Source organism: Ictalurus furcatus, chromosome 9, assembly GCF_023375685.1.
Source record: "Ictalurus furcatus strain D&B chromosome 9, Billie_1.0, whole genome shotgun sequence".
In the NCBI taxonomy this organism is placed as follows: Eukaryota; Metazoa; Chordata; class Actinopteri; order Siluriformes; family Ictaluridae; genus Ictalurus; species Ictalurus furcatus.
The window spans coordinates 25,936,971-25,956,970 of NC_071263.1; the positions used below are offsets into that span (position 1 = coordinate 25,936,971).

The 20,000-nt window shown below is 41.5% G+C and overlaps 1 protein-coding gene across 1 annotated transcript in view; it reads right to left on the bottom strand.

The window, feature by feature from the left end:
• The window catches only part of pdzd8 (PDZ domain containing 8), a 60,235-nt gene that overhangs the window by 24,209 nt on the left and 16,026 nt on the right, over window positions 1–20,000 (bottom strand). Inside the window, exons 2-3 of the mRNA XM_053633835.1 lie at window positions 9,042–9,155; window positions 3,301–3,403 (exon numbers count right to left, since the gene is read on the bottom strand). Coding sequence (XP_053489810.1) covers window positions 3,301–3,403; window positions 9,042–9,155 — 217 coding nt within the window. The remainder of the gene's footprint in view (window positions 1–3,300; window positions 3,404–9,041; window positions 9,156–20,000) is intronic.

The following is a 20,000-nucleotide window of genomic DNA, read 5'->3' on the forward strand; positions in this document are numbered from 1 at the left end:
ACTGGAGATCGGTCTTTCACAGCGCCGTGGTGGCCCACTCTTCTTTGCAGAACTGCTTTACTTCAGCCACACTGGAGGGTTTTCGAGCACGGACTGCCCGTTTAAGGTCCTGCCACAGCATCTCAATTGGTTCAGGCCTTTGACTAGGCCACTCCAAAATTTTAATTTAGCTTCCTTTGAGACATTCAGTAGTAGATTTAGTCCTATGCTTTGGATCGTCGTCTTGCTGTATAATCCAGTTGCGGTTGAGTTTCAACTGACGGACTGAAGACCGGACATTCTCCTTTAGGATTTTCTGGTAGCGAGCAGAATTCATGTTTCCCTCAATTATCGCAAGTTACCCAGGCCCTGAAGTAGAAAAGCATCCCCACACCATCACACTTCCTCCACCATGCTGGAAAGTAGCTATGACGTTCCTTTTGTGGAATTCTGCGTTTGGTTTATGCCAGATGTAATGGGACCACTGTCTTCCAAACAGTTCCACTTTCGATTAATCAGTCCACAGAACATTCTCCCAAAAGGGTTGAGGATCATCAAGGTGTGTTTTGGACGAGGCTTAAATGTTCTTCTGGGTCAGCAGTGGTTTTCACCTCGCCACTCTTCCATGGAGGCCATTTTTGCCCAGTGTCTTTCTGATGGTGGAGTCATGAACAGTGACCTTTATTGATGAAAGAATGGCCTGTAGTTCCTTCGATATTGTCCTTGACTCTTCTGTGACTTCCTGGATGAGTCGTCACTGTGCTCTCGGAGGAATTTCGGAAGGTCGGCCACTTCTGGGAAGATTCACTACCGTGCAGAGTTTTTCCATTTGGAGATAACGGCTCTCACTGTGGTTCTTTGGAGTCCCAGAACCTATGAAATAGCTTTGTAACCCTTCCCAGTCCGTCGTATTTCAATCCTTCTTCATCATTTCTGGAATTTCTTTCAACTTTGGCATCGTGTGTTACTGGGTAAGACCTTTTAACCAACTTCATGCTGCTGAAAAAGTTCTATTTAAGTGTTGATGTGACTGAACAGGGTTCGCAGTAATCAGGTCTGGGTGTGTCTCGTCCAGCTGAACCCCATTATGAATGCAGTTTCATAGATTTGGGGAATTAGTAACTACGGGTGCAAATACATTTTCACACAGCACCAGTTGGTATTGGATAACGTTTTTGCTTCGATAAATAACATTATCTTTTAAAAAGTGTATTGTGTGTTTACTCGGGCCGCCTTTGTTTTATCTTAGATTCCTGAAACTCTTTAGTATATCAGATACACAAACAGAAGAAATCAAGATGGGGGCAAATACATTTTCACAGCACTGCAGGTCTGGTAACCGGTCTGAGGAGTCTTCTGTAGCCAGGCATTTGGATATGGATTTGTCACGTCATAAATCATTTAAAAAAATAAATAAAAATCAATCCGACACGTCTAAATTGCTCGGCATAAAAAAATAATGAGAAAGCAAACGGATGCAAAAACAAGCGTTTGATCAATGATTAATGACCGTTTAGTTTACACGTACGGACAAATAAATTGCTCAAGAGAAAAAAAAAACTGAGCCATTAAAGATGACATTTCAATTATCAAAGACGTTTTTGCTGAGAGAGAGAGAGAGAGAGAGAGAGAGAGAGAAAGAGAAAGAGAGAGCACGAGAAAGAGCGAAAATCGAAAGAAAGAGAGAAAGCGAGAAAGAGCGAGAAAAAGAGAGAGAGAGAAAGAGAGAGAGAAAAAGAGAAAGAGAGAGAGAGAAAGAGAGAGAAAAAGAATGAAAGAGAAAGCGAGAAAGCGAGAGAGAGAAAGAGCGAGAGAGCGAGAAAGAGAGAGAGAGCGAGAGAGAGTGAGCGCGAGTGAGAGAAAGAGAGAGAAAGAGAGCGGGAGAGAGAGAGTGAGAGCGAGAGAGAGCGAGTGAGAGAGAGAGCGAGTGAGAGAGAGAGAGAGATAGAAAGAGAGAGAGACAGAAAGAGAGCGGGAGAGAGAAAGAGAGCGGGAGAGAGAGCGGGAGAGAGAAAGAGAGCGGGAGAGAGAGTGAGAGAGAAAGAGAGCGAGAGAGAGAGAGCGAGAGAGAAAGAGCGGGAGAGAGAGAGCGAGAGAGAGAGCGTGAGTGAGAGAGAGAGAGAGAAAGAAAGAGAGCGAGAGAGAGAGAGAGAGAGCGAGAGAAAAAGAGCGAGAGAGAGAGAAAGAGAGAGAGAGCACGAGAGAAAGAGAGCGAGAGAGAGAGAAAGAGAGCGGGAGAGAGCGCGGGAGAGAGAGAGCAAGAGAGAAAGAGAGCGAGAGAGAGAGAGAGAGAAAGAGCGGGAGAGAGAGAGCGAGAGAGAGAGAGAGCGTGAGTGAGAGAGAGAGAAAGAAAGAGAGCGAGAGAGAGAGAAAGAGAGCAGGAGAAAGAGAGCGGGAGAGAGAGAAAGAGAGCGGGAGAGAGAGAGAGAGAGAGAGAGAGAATGAAGCGGAAGACAGAGCGTGAGAGAGTAAAAGAATGTTAATTCCTCTAAATTGCAGTAGTTAGTAAAGGTTGTTCGTCGCTCTTTCAGCTAATTGCGTCACTGAAAGGAAAACGCTGTAAAACATCAGATTATTGACTTCCTGATTGGCAGCGAATGTCCGAGCTGTAATTCTCATCAAACTAACACTGGAATAAACCTTAAAACCCCTGTTCTCCATCAGCTTTACAGTTAGATGCAGAGATTAAAGAGAAGTACAGAATGATGACCACATCACCTCTTTCAGTACATCAGTACCTCCTTCACGTCCTCAATAAACACGACAAAATACTGACGCGGGACTGTTCAATTTAGTCCGGAATATTTTAAACACAGACTTTATAAAAAAATACTATTAGGGCAAGATACTCTCTGTGTGTGTGTGTGTGTGTGTGTGTGTATAATTACGCTCAAGCAGCATGAGACATCTGTATAAACCCCGGAAGCTTCTTCACAGATATCACACCAACACTTTTATGCACAGCCTCCTACAAACATCTCATTTTAAGAACTGTCCAGAAAATGTTGGCTTTCTAGCTTTAGGGTTAGCAAGAAACACGGATCAGTCGCGCGTTCCAATATTTTTGATCACATGGAGAGAGAGAGAGAAAAAACCGGGTGGGTTCAAACAAAAGGTGCCACGTAAGTTGTTTTACACATTTAGACTTGAATATAAGGAAATGAAAGCTGAAATTCCGTCTCGGTCGTCTTTTAAACTCAAACCCAAAAGGTCTTCAGTGTGTAGCGAAAGCAATAAGAATCGACCCTGCTGTTCCAATACTTTCGGAGGGGACTGTACAGACCCGGGGGTCTTAGAGATGACAGGAAGGAAGATACGTACTCTTTTGATGGAGCTGCGTGGTTTTTCCCTCCACTCATGGCTGCTGAGCTCAACAGTGCAGTGGACGTACGTCTCCCGGTCGTACGAGCCCAAAATAAACAACCTACAGAGACAGGAAGAGAAAGCGGAACGTGAATAAACGTCTGTTAAGCGTTTAGAAGTCGTTCTCTTCAAGAACGAACACAACAGTGTAGATCCAAACCGAATAAATCTCGAAGACAAATGAGTAAAATAAGCCGCATGAGGACTGAAAAGAAGCCTGAAAAGCCTGAAATTTGTCCTTTATATCTAATTTGAGGTCATTCTGCTATTTTACAGACACACTGTAAGAAGCACTTTTCTTCAGTGCGCTCAAGAACTGGACAAATGCAGCTGGCGCCCTCTAGCGGGAGAACAACCTCAGCACACTGTCGGATTTCTAATGTGATCGTCTGTGAAAGTGCTTAATAGAAATATAAATGTATATATTATTATTGTTTATATTATTATTATTATTATTATTATTATTATTATTATTATCATTATCATCATCATCATCATCATCATCATCAGTTGTTGCCAAAGTATTTTTGATCTTTTTATTAATGCGTTCCCTTGATATTTGTTTTTTTTAATAAGCCTCGTTATTATTATTATTATTATTATTATTATTATTGATATTATTATTATTATTATTATTGATATTATTATTGTTATATTTATGGATGTTACCGCAGTCATTATTGTAATGTTCTTTTTTTATTTATTATTTGACCTGTTTGGTAAAACATTTTTATCGGTTATTATTATTGTTGTTGATGAAGAATTATTTGATTCATGCATCCTCTCAAATGCACTATGACTCGTCTAACTGACACTGACACACACACACACACACACACACACGTGTGCGTGCGTGCACAAACACACACACACACACACACGCACTCTGACACCACAGAGTGTGTATCAGATTTGGGTTAGGCTCCTAATAGCCGGACTAACTACATTATTCACAAGCAGGTCTTTTTGAATGCCATGCAATTCTATAACCAATTACACACACCAGGCAGAGCAGGAGGTGTGTGGGTGTGGGTGTGTGTGGGTGTGGGGGTGTGGGTGTGTGTGTGGTGACTTGTTTCACACTGTCATTATAGAACTGATGTGACTGTGACTCCCTCATTAATCACCATTGTGTGTGTTTGTTCCGCTCTCGTCTGGGTAACTTGGTACTAAAGTATTAGAAAGTGTGCAACTTTTAAAAGTGTGTAGTGGGTTAACACACACACACACACACACACACGCACACACACACACACACACACACACACACACACACACACACACACACACACACACAGAGTAGGGGATTATGTTGGATTTTAAACAGACTCCATCTAGAGACGGTTTTAAATCTGTTTGTCACTCTTTCTGTACCTTTCTCTCAGTCTCTCTCTCGGTCTGTCTTTCTCTCAGTGTCTCTCTCTCTCTCTCTCTCAGTCTGTCTTTCTGTACCTTTCTTTCAGTCTCTCTCTCTCTCTCTCTCTGTGTCTGTACCTTTCTCTCAGTCTCTCTCCTTCGGTTATCTGTCTCTCTCTCTCTCTCTCTCTGTGTGTGTACCTTTCTCTCAGTCTCTCTCCTTCAGTTATCTGTCTCTCTCTCTCTCTCTCTGTGTGTGTACCTTTCTCTCAGTCTCTCTCCTTCGGTTGTCTGTCTCTCTCTCTTTCTTTCTGTACCTTTCTCTCAGTCTCTCTCTCTTTATCTTTCTCTCGGTTGTCTGTCTCTCTCTCACTCGCTCTCGGTCTTTCTGTACCTTTCTTTCAATCTCTCTCTCTCTCTCTCTGTGTGTGTATACCTTTCTCTCAGTCTCTCTCCTTCGGTTGTCTGTCTCTCTCTCTCTCTCTCTCTTTCTGTACCTTTCTCTCAGTCTCTCTCTCTCTCTCTTTATCTTTCTCTCGGTTGTCTGTCTCTCTCTCACTCGCTCTCTGTCTTTCTGTACCTTTCTCTCAGTCTCTCTCTCTTTATCTTTCTCTCGGTTGTCTGTCTCTCTCTCACTCGCTCTCTGTACCTTTCTCTCAGTCTCTCTCTCTTTATCTTTCTCTCGGTTGTCTGTCTCTCTCTCACTCGCTCTCTGTCTTTCTGTACCTTTCTCTCGGTCTCTCTCTCTTTATCTTTCTCTCGGTTGTCTGTCTCTCTCTCACTCGCTCTCTGTCTTTCTGTACCTTTCTCTCAGTCTCTCTCTATCTTTCTTTCTCTCGGTTGTCTGTCTCTCTCTCGCGCTCTGTCTTTCTGTACCTTTCTCTCAGTCTCTCTCTCTCTCGGTTGTCTCTCTCTCTCTCTGATAGTAAGAACAGCGTGTTGATCTTGTTGATAATGACTCGTGTCTGTTTATTGTCACAGTAAAGTGAACATTCCTGTCCGTTTGAGTATTTATCTCTGTGTGTGTTTGCGCGCGCATCCACCTCTTTTTATGTGAAATCCTTTACGTATAGTTTTAAAAAGTTCATTTAAAAATGTTTTAGAAGCCCGAGTATGAAGGTTTTAAAACTCCTGTCTTCATTTCATAAAAAATAAAAAAAAATAAACAAAACAAAAATAACATCATAAACCTGTAGGGTTTTTTGATTCCCGTTTGTTTATTTATTTTTATTTTAATGAAATATGAACCCGAGCACTTTACGCCTCCAGAAACCGTGTAAACGCTGGAACGATCCTCCGGAAGGCACTGGAAAACTGCAGAAAGTTCTCCTCGCCCAGTCACAAGAGCTTCTAAACCGTCTTCAACTAAAGACGCGCACTGGACAGTTTTAATCCCAGTCACGCAGATATTATTTTTGCACCTGCCCATGATACTTTCTAAAAAAAAAATTTAAAAATGTACACCCCCCCCCCCCCCCCACCCCGGGTATTTATTTAGAACACATTATCCGTTCAATTCGAATAAAGTATTGAGTTAACATCCCCATCTGAGAGTGTATAAACATTTCCAACGAATTGTATTTCCATCCAAAAAAAAAAAAAAGCATTTAAAAGTGTATTTTATACTTTCTCTGACTAATTCAATAGAAATCCAGCTGATACTGTGTAAGGGTGCATTTCCAATTTTCTAAAATGGAAAGTAAGGGTGCATCAGGGAGTAATAAGCTCCCCGTGTTTCCAGACAGCTTCCAAAGGTTGGTGCGAAGCCGAAGTGGCAGGATGCAAAGCCAAGCGTCGTCCTCCTGGGCCAAACAGAACACACAGATCATGGATAACCCACTAGGATTTCCAGAGGAACACTCCGAGGGAGAACGCAGCACAGCCAGAGTGTCCGGGTCGTTCAAACGATGTGTGAAGTCGGAAAAGAAGAAAAAAATAAATAAAAATCGCAAGGAGTTTCGCAAGACTCTCATCACGATCTTCACGGAGGAGGAATGAGATACGGGTGAAAGCTTACAAACTCCGTGTGGCGCTCTAACTTGAACTGAGAAAAGAATGCTGAAATATATTATATTATATTTTAACTACACTCGATACGGGATCGCCACGCAGAACGTAGCCCGTGGGGAAGATTCCTGGCTGGAGGGTATTTTGAGCCAGGTGCCTAGTCATCTGAACACGTTCCGCTGAGATCCTCTCCGATGAAATAAGAGGATTATTTGCTGAGTGCTACGAAAGCTATAGTGGATTTTGCTCTGCGTGACCCGAGAGGGAATGAAGAAATGAAGGTGAACAGCCTCTCAGAGAAGAGACGGTGGAGGTACCAAAGCCTTGGAAAGCACCCTTCCATCAAGGACAAAAAAAAATTTTTAAATAGGATGAGCCAGCATCTCCATGCCATCAACCCCACCATGCCATCCAGAGCAGGACAACGCCAAACCACGTTCACATCCGGATTACGAGCGCACGGTTGCGTAAGCGGAGAGTGCGGGTGCTCACGTGGCCTGCCTGCAATCCTGCAGCCAAAATAAGGCGACGAAGGTCACGCAGCTGAAGAAATGCATAATGGATGAACGGGGGAACATTCCGCTTGCTAAACTTCACCAACAGGTGTCTTCACTCAGCGCCCAAACACTTAAGTGCTATTAAAAGAAAAGGTGATGTCATACAGCGGTAAACCATCGACTGTCCCAACTTTTTCGATTCCCACCGTGGCCCTGTGTGTGCGGAGTTTGCATGTTCTCCCCGTGCTGCGGGGGTTTCCTCCGGGGTTTTCTCCTGACATGCATGGTAGGCTGATTGGTGTGTCTAAAGTGTCCGTAGTGTATGAATGGGTGTGTGAGTGTGTATGTGATTTTGCCCTGCGATGGACTGGCACCCTGTCCAGCGTGTACCCCGCCCTGTGCCCGATGCTCCCTGGGATAGGCTCCAGGTTCCCCGTGACCCTGAAGAAGGAGTAAGCGGTAGAAGATGGATGGATGGATTTATGGTTCTGATTTTTTTTCAATCTCAAGTCTGTCAGCGATATTGCTCTGCAGGAAAAACGTATTCAAATGCATGCAATGGATACTTATTGATATGGTGATTTTTCTGTCATGTTTAAAAGGTTTGTAAGGAGTCTCCAGTGTCAGCACCATGTTTTCCACCATGGGATTTCTTCCAGTCAAATGACGAGCATTCTCTCTCTCTCTCTCTCTCTCTCTCTCTCTCTCTCTCTCAAGAGAAACGGGGAATAAAGTGAAGCCGGTAACATAAGGAATTAACATGTTTCATGGACGTTCTATGACATTAAATGTAGCTATAAACAGATAAAAAGTATGACGCATCTTCCATTAATAAATTACATAATTGTATCGTTAGCAAAATGCCGCGTTATGGGGAAAAAAAAAAAAGGGCGTTTTGTTGTAGGAAAATTATCACCAGGGTTGTAACTAGAAGTCGACCGATCGATCAGTTTTTCCTGATTATTCGGCACCGATAAAACATTGCTGGTTATCAGCACAAATCCACACCGATAGTTTTTCCCGGTTGGATTGCGGTAGCTGAGAAGGGTCCCGGTTTTCCCGGTTGGATTGCGGGAGCAGCTGAGAAGGGTCTGCTGTCGTTATACAGTACGAGAGCGGCCTCTAGTGGTGACAAATTTTGGTGGGTTATTTGAAGTGTTTTTTTTGTTGTTGTTTTTTTTTATTTTGGATGTCTCTATTTTTATTTGTTAATTGGTTCAGTTTGGCGGTAGATCATTTATTTCCTTTAATATTTATGAATAGTTAATACATATTCATATTTTTTTCATTTTAAAAAAAGTACAGTACATTTTCATGGTACAGTCAATACTAAGTTCAGCAGTATTTTACTTCCAGCGCTATGCTTTCATTCAGTATCAATTATAAAAACTTTCAACTGATGGATCGGTTATCGGCAGGTGCCGCCCGACTTCGTTAGCGCTTTGGGTAAAATCCACTATCGGGTGAACTCTAGTTGTAACTAGCTCTGCTCCTCAACATGCAGCATCACACCACCTCAATGTTGATGACTTTCTTGTTAATGCCAGCCCCCTAAGCGGTTTTTCCTTACATGACTCAAACAAGCCTCGTCATGACTGAGTCACCGATCTCTCACTCGTTGTCTGGAATGAGTGAAAAACCCAGATGATGGAGAGTTAACACTCTTTAGAAGCGGTGTGTGGTTCTAGCATCATCAGCGTGGTTTCATAACAGGGGTCACAAAAACAACTCCTACTCATCATGATCAGCAAGAGTATAAACTGTAACATTCTACATCGTAAATAGACGACAACCTGGTCTCAGTGTCCACCCGCTTTACCGTGTAACCTCCACACTTACCTGCTACATTCAACCAGTGTCACACGGAGGCGTCCCTCCACCAATCTCTCGTCTTGGACCGACAAGTCTGGCTCTGGCATCGGCTGCACTTGGAACGGAAAGAACGGCTTGTACCTGTTAAGCAAACAGACGCAAGGTCAATCACAAATCAAGTCGTTCCCGTCGCATAATCACAACAACAGTAACAATATCACTCCGAGAGATGAGATACAACAGAAACAGAAAACGTTTAGCATTAGGAACCCTGAAAATGCTCGTCTACTCAAGTGTCAAGCTTTTCATACTGTCTAAATAGCTGAGCGAATATGCGTACTTAACCCCAAAGACACTCTTCTTCCAAAACTTCTAAATTCCCAGGGAACGGAGTCAAGGATAAGCCTGTCACGATAACTGAATAAGTTGTTGGACAATATATTGTCCCAGAAATAACTGCGATAAACGATATTGTCATGTTTTTTTTTTTTTTTTGATCATTTATTGAAAATTTACATTTTACATAACACCCCACCCAACAACCCCAACAAACAACCACAGCCAAAACCAAAAGAAAGGGGGAAACAAAAAAACAATAAACAAACAACCAAAGAAAAAAAAACCCAAAAACAAACAAACAAACAAACAAAAAAAAACTAACAAACATAAAAACCCAAAACAACAACAACAAAAAAAAAAAGGGGTAAGATGATCAGGAATTACAGTCCACCTTTCCTCAATCCGCCACCAGGGTGCGTACATCATTGAAGTAGGTAATAAATTGTGCCCATTTTCCCAAAAATGAGTCACCCCTGCCTCTGATGTTGTACTTGATTTTTTCAAGTTTTAAAAAGAAGATTAAATCTTTAAGCCAGACTGATATAGAGGGGGGTTGTGGAGAGGTCCAAGACAACAGTATTCTGCGCCGAGCAAGTAACGACGCAAAGGCCACAACACTAGCTTGTTTATGGTTCATAGGGTGACGCTGAGATGGAACACCAAAGATGGCGATATTGTCATTTTAAGACCATTTTATACATCACTGATATAACGATAATATAAGAGCATAATAACACAAGTACACCCTTTCAAAGAGCAATGAATAATAATAATAATAATAATATTCTTAAGAATATGATTAATCTCATGTGTGTATAGGATTCATTCCTGCTGTCCATTCACTGTTCAGCTCCAGCTCATGCAGCTTAAGCGGCTCGATCCCAGACATCATTCACTACGAGCCCTGGAGCAGACGACAGGACGGGACGGTTGTAAACAAACACGCATGTAAACACAACGGGCGATATCGACGTCACGTCCGTAGATCGTATACGATGCGTTCGAGAACGTAATCGTCGGGACAGGCCTATTCGAGGACCCTATAGCTAGGGAGTGGTACAGTTTTGCTCTGAAATAAATATGCCCCGTCTCTGCAGTTCCCGCTCGAGTTTCCGCCCAGAACGCCACATTTCACGTGTCAATCAAAGCAGTCACTTTCGAACACGAGTACTCGTTCCTATTCAGAGACGACACATACGGTCGGGGTGTATTGTGCAACACAATGCAGCAGTGCAGTAATAGACATCTCTGGATTTATTAGAGCACTTGCACGACTGGCTGCACAATATAAAATGAATTTTGCTTCAATTTTCACCAACACATTCATGCTTTAGCTGAATCTCAGCACTCTCTCACACAGAAAAGGTCGTTTTTGCTATTTTAGGCTCGCCCCGTGCTAGTAAGAGCCTTCAATTATTCTTACAAATAGGGAACACACACACACACACACACACACACACAAAACGTGGATGTATTTATTGCCCGTTGTTTAAACTGTAATTATATCTACTGACATGGAAATAGAAAAGAACATGCATTATAACGCAAACGATGGCATAAGAAGAATAACGTGAGGCAAATTCACACACACTTAAAGGCAGATAATAATAATAATAATAATAATAAAAAATTAAAAGCTGCATTCATGATTTCTCTCATTTTTCTCCCACAAGCAAGCTAAACAGAAAAAACAAACAAACATAGAATTCTGTCATTTTTTGCTTTCGTTGCACAATGTGTCTTTAGGCGATTACGGTCAATAGATTTCGTTAATACATTTATAGGAACGCGTTCAGAGCATAATTCGATATGATTTACGTAACGCTACACAATGTGTCACACGGTCGCACTCGGTGTCTCGGCTCTAGATGATTTTGTCTTCGTCTGCTCGTCCCTGGGGTTTCAGAGTCTGTAGTCAGCAGACAGCTTTTACGCTCTGCTCTCAAAGCATTATGGGAGCTGTGTGAGTCACGCTGGAGATCCATGACTTCGGGGGGGTGGTGGGGGGTAGGGCAGTGGTTGTGTTAAAAGAGAGAGTTATAAACCCAGATCGTGAGGGTTCACATGCTGTTAATGTGCTCCACTTAAAAGTATCTACACTCAGAAACAGAGAAAGAGAGAGAGAGAGAGAGAGAGAGAGAGAGAGAGAGAGAGAGAGAGAGAGAGAGTGTGACAGAATGAAAGATAGACAGAGTTAGAGATTGAGAGAGAGCTAGAGAGACAGAGTAAGAGAGATAAAGACTGAGATAGAGAGACAGCGACAGAGTAAGAAAGAGATAGAAAGACACAGTAAAAGAGAGAGAGAGAGAGAGAGAGAGAGGGAAAAAGAAGACTGTCACATATACATTACAGCATAGTGAAATTCTTTTCTTCGCATACTCCAGCATGTCAAGAAGTTGGGGTCAGAGTGCAGGGTCAGCCGTGATACAGCGCCCCCTGGAGCAGAGAGCGTTAAGGGCCTTGCTCAAGGGCCCAACAGTGGCAGCTTGGCAGTACTGGGGCTTGAACCCCCGACCTTCTGATCAGTAACGGACAAACTGACAGACAGTCAGAGAAAGAGAGCGAGAGAGAGACAGACAGAGATACAGACACAGCGACAGAGTAAGAGAGCGAGAGAGATCATGTGCGAGAGAGAGAGAGAGAAGAAAGAGACAGACAGAGATCGAGACACAGCGACAGAGTAAGAGAGCGAGACAGAGAGACCCAATAAGAAAGAGAGAGAAAGAGCATGTGCGAGAGAGAAAGAGTCAAACTGACAGACATTCAGAGAAAGGGAGAGAGATAGAGAGACACAATAAGAGAGGAAGTGAGAAGAAAGACAGGCAAACTGACAAACATTCAGAGAAAGAGATATAGAGAGAAGGATCAGGATGATAAGCTTGTGCCTGCTCTTCCCCCATCAGAAAAACACTCGCATACATGGACACAGAAAAACACGGGCATACACCCACGCCACCACACACACAAACTCAAGCCAACACCAACACATGCCCACATGAAAACACACACACACACACACTTCAGAACGTTAACTCTTAAGGCAACCACAACGTTAATGACTTGCATCCAAATCTATTGGACCCTTTTCTTTATAAACCACTTAACAAATCCAAGATTAAAAACACACGCCAGATTTACTAATACTAATGATTTGTGATCGTTCAGTCTTATTAATCCTGTTTCAGGTGTTTTCGAAGAACTGAATTAGTCAGATTTTAATGATGATGAACGGAGTTAACGGAGGTAAGTGCGTGCTCTCGGCCTAGAAAGGGACTCGAAATCATGATCTGCCAGTCCACGATTGGCGAACGCGAATGGTATGGACGCCTGGAGGGGTCACGACAAACGTTCTTTTCTTGCATACAATGTGGTAAGAGCTGTGCAGTTTAGTGTGGCTAGGGCGGGGCGACGTGACGTTATAATAGCATTGTGATCAATGATGTCACGATATGCTTTACGGAGATATCGCAGACACAAAGATCTTTTTTTTTTTAAATAACATTTTTGTTTCAAATAATTACAAACTGACTGGAAGCAGCTGATGTCGGAATTTTGTACTAAATCTTTTAAATTGTAAATGGTGAAATGGTCTGTACTTACATAGAAGTTTTTTTTAACCAAGGCACTTTAACGCCATTCTCATTCACCAATTCACACACACACACACACACACACACACACACAAATGGCTGTAGAGCTGCCATGCAAGGTGCTAGCTTACCATCGTACCACCCTGTTGGGGTTCAGCGTCTTGCCCAAGGACACTTTGGCATGTGGAGTCACGTGGGCCGGGAATCGAACCGCCAACCCTACGATTAGTGGACGACCCGCTCTACCACCTACTCCACAATTTAAATGATTTTTTCTTTTTATGCAAGGCTTGCAGAGGGTTTAGTACCAACCACCATACACTCCTGTTAACACTCGACTTCGTATTTGTCTAGAGTAAGGAACTACAGATGCGAACACATCTCAAAAACACTACCTACTTATAGAGCGTGTGTGTGTGTGTGTGTGTGTGTGTGTGTCTATTAGGCTTCTCACACTGTAGTGACTAATCGTCCAGACCAACCCCTATCTGTATCTGCCACATGGCATGGCTGCGATTCAAACAAGTGCCTCGGAGGGGGAAGTCTACTGTATCTGCAAGTGTTCCAGAGTGCAACAGCAGGGCAGGAGGGCAGAAGCATGAGTCTTGATTAGAGAGAAAGAGAGATGTAATGTGGGCAGCAGAGGGCTGTGCAGCTCAGTGATCCAGTGTAGGACATAGTAACACGAGACACTGGGTGAGATATGAGAGGGAGGCTAGGTTAGGCATATGGTTGCAACACACACACACACACACTTAACTAGAATATACAACTGCAGGTTGTGCATACATACACACATTTCATTCATTCATATCTATATATATCTATCTAGCTATCCCGTATATATATCGTCTTATACCCTAGACCATCTTCATGTAGAGCAACAATTCTTTTTTTCAGATCCTCAGAGAGTTCTTTATCATGAGGTGCCATGTTGAACTTCCAGTGACCAGTATGAGGGAGTGTGAGAGCGATGACACCAAATTTAACACACCTGCTCCCCATTCACACCTGAGACCTTGTAACACTAACAAGTCACATGACACCGGGGAAGGAAAATGGCTAATTGGGCCCAATTTGGACACTTAGGGGTGTACTCACTTTTGTTGCCAGCGGTTTAGACATTAATGGCTGTGTGTTGAGTTAATTTGAAGGGACAGCAAATTTACACTGTTACACAAGCTGTACACTCACTACTTTACATTGTAGCAAAGTGTCATTTCTTCAGTGTTGTCACATGAAAAGATATAATCAAATATTTGCAAAAATGTGAGGGGTGTTCTCACTTTTGAATCAAGTGCATAAATTAACATACTCTCCAGAAGGTCAACATTTCTGTATTATAAATTCTTTATTCTAATAGTTACTGGAGGTACTGGAGTTTTGATTTCCGTGAGCTGTAATCCGTAATCATCGAGATTTAAAATAAAAATAAAAAAAATGTAAAAAAAGGCTTGAAAAATTTCACTTTATGTGTAATGAATCTAGAATCTACGGAAGTTCCACTTTTTGAATTAAACTACAGGGGAGAAAAAAAATTTTTTTTTACTTTTCCACGATATTGTAATATTTTGAGATGCACCTGTATACTCTGATAAATGTGGCTAGTAACTCAAACCAAAAATTTGCTGTACATCAACATCAAAACTTCTGCTAATTCCAGAGCACCGGATCTAATGAAACGTGCAGCGTGTACGGTGTTGGGTGCAGACGTTCACAGGTCACATTACGTAAAAATAGTATAGCTCTGTTCCAGGAGTAAAATACACTTTGGGGTGGGAGGGAGGGAGAGGATGGAGGGTAAAACAGAAAGCAGAAATCTACACTACAGTTCTTCATTTTGAAATCACAATCATTGCTACTTTCTTATTTAAAACAAAGGCTTTAAAAAAAAAAGTAAAATAATAAAATAAAATAAAAAAACACACCAGAATTACTAAAATCAGTCCTTTCATTCTTCGTTAAGAATTTAATGATTGCGACATAAACCACGTTTGCAGACTGACATTCGCTGAATGATTCAGAATTGGGCCTGGAGTGTCCGATGTTGCCTGGAAACAACATTCTTGGGTGCTCGTTACTGTCTACTTAAAAATAAATAAATAAATAAAAAAAATAAAAATTCATCACGGGTATTTTTGAGAGGAAAGCAGACTAGTGTTAAATAATAATGCCGTTCTGGACAGAGAACCAGTGATGCAGGCGATACAAACACATGGTCAAGTCTGGGTATCTGTTTCGACATTTTTAAAAGATGTTGGCAAGGTGACTCAGTCAGTGTCAATCAATGTGTATTACATTAACACACACACACTATATAATATGTAATATAAACGCATATTTATTTACACGTACATATTTAGCTTCACGTTGTTCCAAACCTCAGTGTGGTCCGTTCTAGAGATAAATTCTAGAGATTAAAAGCACATATACACATCCATGCACATAAAACCCTACTATGAAGAACACTGGGAACAGCCATATGGCCAGAGTGCACACGTGCACACACACACTTTCATGGAAGTCCTCACATAATCCTTGACCTAACATCCATCCAAACCACAAATACACAATTACACTTCAACACAACAGGTCCATCTCGGAGGACCTACACTTTAGCAGGCAGAAGAGCTTCCCCAGAGCGAGGTCTGACCTCGGGTCACTTTCAATACAGAGATAACGAGCGGACCGACCCCAGATCAGATGACTTCCCACTCCGAGCTTTAATTCTTGCAACAGTAGCAATGGCTGGCCACACGTCCAAATTACAAGTGTGAATGCAGAGCTATTCAATACAGACACAGAGATGAGCTTGCATCCTGCACAGACACTAGTATCTACCTCCACATCATCTCTCACAACTTATACACGAACACTGGACACCAGATCAGCACATATTCTACATGAACACAGGGACGAGCTGATGGACACGGAGCATTCTTATTTACTCACTGACTACGTTTCCATGGACAGCAGTAATCTGATTATTGACCTTATTCTGAATAAGAAGATATTCTGATTAAGGTGTTTACATGAGTCGCTTTTAGAATATCCCTTTCATGTTCCCGTTTTACGTGTTATAGAACGTAGAGCGATTAACGGCACACGTCATTACGTCCCCACGCCACGCCGTCCGACGTTCCCTCCAGAATTTCACGTATCGACATACAGTTGGTCTTCGTTATGGAACCGTATACAGTTTGGGGTGTTTTTATTTTTAATTTTACGAAAGCTTCAAGTGCGGTTAATTATTTGTCGTGCTGTACGTGCAAACAGACGACTGCTTGAAGCCGTGGGCTGCGTCCCAAACCGCGTACTTACCGTCTATATAGTAGCTGAAATACATGTATATCTCCCATAACGTAGCAGGTAAGTACGTGGTTTGGGACGCAGCCGTGCTCTCGTTTGCCGTCAAACGGTTGAGCGCTGCCGTGTGTGTACGTGTCCTGTCGCACAATGCGGTGAAAACTCTCACATGACGTTAATAGTGTGATTAAGGTGTGTACATGTCTGTAACGCACGTCCATAATGCGACTAAAACAGGAATACTCCACACGTCTTAATTCCATTTGTGTTTACTTCGAGTATGACTTTAATCAGATTAAGGTCATCAGTAATCTCTGTTTACATGCTAGTGTCTTAATCAGAGTATCGTCTTAATCGGGTTAATATCGGATTATCGTTGTCTACGTGAACGTACCGAATGACTCGACAGTCACGATGATTCCCCAGAATTAGTTACATGCAGTCTTCCTCTCAACCTTACGTTATTGCACAACTCCATATCACATTACACCAAGTTCCTGTTCAAGATCGTTCGAAAGTTCAAGAGGGCCATTTAGCTCTACCGCTTCAGAGCGAGAACTAGTGAATATAACGATCACTACCTATTACAGCTGCTCAGTGTGATGACTTAACATCAATTATACCACAATAGAACAATTACAAACTGTGATGAGAAGCACCTAATTAGTTGTTTACACTTTATACAGAGCTTTCCCCTCTTCTTTAGTGCAAAATTATATTTGAAGTTATTAAATAAATGTATTATTGAAGATTTTTTTTAAAAATATATTTTTAATTCTCAGACATTTTTTATAAAAGACTAACTAAAAATAAAAAAAAATTATTTATAGCTTTACAAAACTGTTTTGAATTTTTTATTTGATTTAAATAATATAATCTTTTCTTTTTTAAAAAAAAAAAATTCAACACTGAAAAAGAAGGGGAAATCTGTATTTAAAAATAAATAAATAAATAAAAAATTTTAAAAAACACCCCACAGCTGCTTCCAGCTTTTTATTAAAAAATAGAAATAAACAGACTAATTTATCATGATACTGATTTTATATCATCATCTTGTATATCGTAGAAATCGTCTGTGCATCACGATATAATATTTGTGTCATATCACCCACACCTACTACTTAATATGTGCTACTACATTAGATGTTATTTCTATTCATTAATCATATATACGCTCGTGACCTTACCCAGATTCATCCTACTAACCGCTTTGGTGAATAAAACATAAGAAAAGAACAATAAGCAGACGTATTATTACAGAAGACACAAAGACGGAGAGCACGAAAGAGAACTCTGACCCGATACTGTCCTCCACATGCGAAGGGTATCGCTATCACCCTCTGTGTGTGTCTGTTCAACACTGAGCTATTCGATCTAATCTGACTGTTATATAAACCACTAACACGCAAAGCAGCTGAAACGAGGGGCTTTGGGATCCCACGGTTTCTTTTTAGCACTTAATCACAAGCCCACAGTGTGTGTGTGTGTGTGTGTGTGTGTGTGTGTGTGTGTGTGTGTAGTTACATCACAGCTGTTCACAACTCTGACAGGAGGAGAGAAAACTTTCACATTTCCACTTCTTCAGTGTGAAAGCCAGAGGAAAAGTAAACGTATATAATGTGTGTATCATAGACGGACAGATTAATAAAATAAAAATTTTAAAAAACGTAAAAAAAAAAAAAAAAAAAAAAGATAAGAATATAAAAGAACACAGTGTGTACTAGTGATTTTAGTGACTGAAGTCTACAAGTCGATCAAAACATGTTCATTTCAGTCCTTTTCCTGAACTTCTTTTTCTAAATGAACTCTAAAATGTCGCTGGATCAACGAGAGAGAGAGAGAGAAAGAAAGAAAGAGAGTAAGAAAGAAAGAAAGAGAGAGAGGGAACAAATAAAAGCAAGGTAGAAAGAGAGAAACAAAGAAAAAGCCAAGAAGGAGAGAAAGGAAAAAATGAAGGAAGGTAGGAACAGATTGAAAAAGAAAGAAAAAAAAAGAAAGCAACAGATTGAAAAAGAAGAAAGAATGCAACAGATAGAAAGAGAAAGAACAAAATCAACAGAAATAAAGAAAGGAAGGAGAGAAAGAAAGAAAGAAAAAGATAGCAAGCAAGCACGAACGCAACAGCAAGCAAGCAAGAAATCAAGAGAACGAAAGCAAGCAAGAAAGCGAAAGCAAGTGAAAGCAAGCAAGAAAGAGGAACAAAGAAAGGAAGAAAATCTGTAATGGTGATCTGTTTGGTGTGTAGTGCACAGTGTCCTCTGTAGTGAATATAGAAAGGGAACAAGTCTCACTGTGCGTTTGAGAGAGTTTAAATACAGAAATGATTGGCGCTACAACAACTAATCGATCAAGTCAGTAATAACCGATTATGAAAATCGTTGTCAATAAATCTCATTATGGATTAGTTGGTCTGTGAGGCACGGGGCACGCTTACTCACCGTGTTACTTCTGTTCCAAAACACACAGCGGAGAGTACAGACCATATGTATTGTCCCAAATGAAGTACTATACACTTACACTACGCACTTACAGTATATGTACTCTACCGTCTAGTGTATGAATTTTAGAAAGGTAATATCGTCTCAAATATATCACTAGGAGTTTTTTTAACTAACCGGAAGTTTAAGCCGTTTCCCAGTCGAAGGCACATGACGTCAGACGCCGTCTGCTAGCTTTAGCAGAATAACCAGATCACCCAGCGTTAGGGTTAGCCAAGTCACAGCGGAAAAAAATCCTGTGGCCCATTAAGGCAGGGGGGCATTTTTTTATTAAATTAAATGCGGTGAAAAAAAAAAAAAAACTGTAACCTGTAAACTTTCCAAAGCGGAGCTTGCGTAGCACGGAAGCACGACAGCGATGCACGAGCACAAACTTATGTTTATATCCAAAATGCTCCACAGTGTGCAAGGGCTTGGGGAAAACTGCTTGCTTAAAAGTTTTAGCTTAACTCAAGTTTATTGTCATTATATGCTGTGTTTGCCTTTGCAGTGTAAACTCTGTCGTTTACTATAACGGGGGCGACCTATTAGTAACGAGACCGCTTCGCTCCTCACTCGCGATGTAAAGGCGGTGATGAGCAGTGTAAGATCTGTAATGGAAATAATCGGCCGATTCATCGATTATGAAAACAATCGTTAGTTGCAGCCCTAGAAATGATCCTGTGTAAATACAGCTTACTACTAAAGTTATTACCGGCCATGGTTTATGCGATATTAACCCGTGCAGCATCGTTATACACTCGTAAACGATGGAATGTGTTCAAATCAGTAAATCGTACACAGATTTACAAACCAGTTACGATTTTAAAGGAAGCGGACAGTGTGGGTGTGCACAGGGATGAGTGAACGCTCGAACACAATACACCAGCTGTCAGGTGAGCAACAGTCATTACACAAGAGTTATATAGCAGTGTGTGTGTGTGTGTGTTTGAGCATGTGTGCAGTTCTGCCTTTAAACCTGAGACGTAACAAACTGCTGCTGAATCAGAGTATTAAACCACAATCCCAAGCTTGTTGCAAAGTCACACACACACCCCTCTTATGTAATTACTGACTAAACAGCTGGGTTATTACCTTCACTAAACAGCTGGGTTATTACCTTGACTAAACTCATGGATGGATGGATGGGCAGATACAAGCATGGATGGATGGATGGGCAGATGCAAGCATGGATGGATGGATGGATGGATGGGCAGATGCAAGCATGGACGGATGGATGGATGGATGGGCAGATGCAAGCATGGATGGATGGA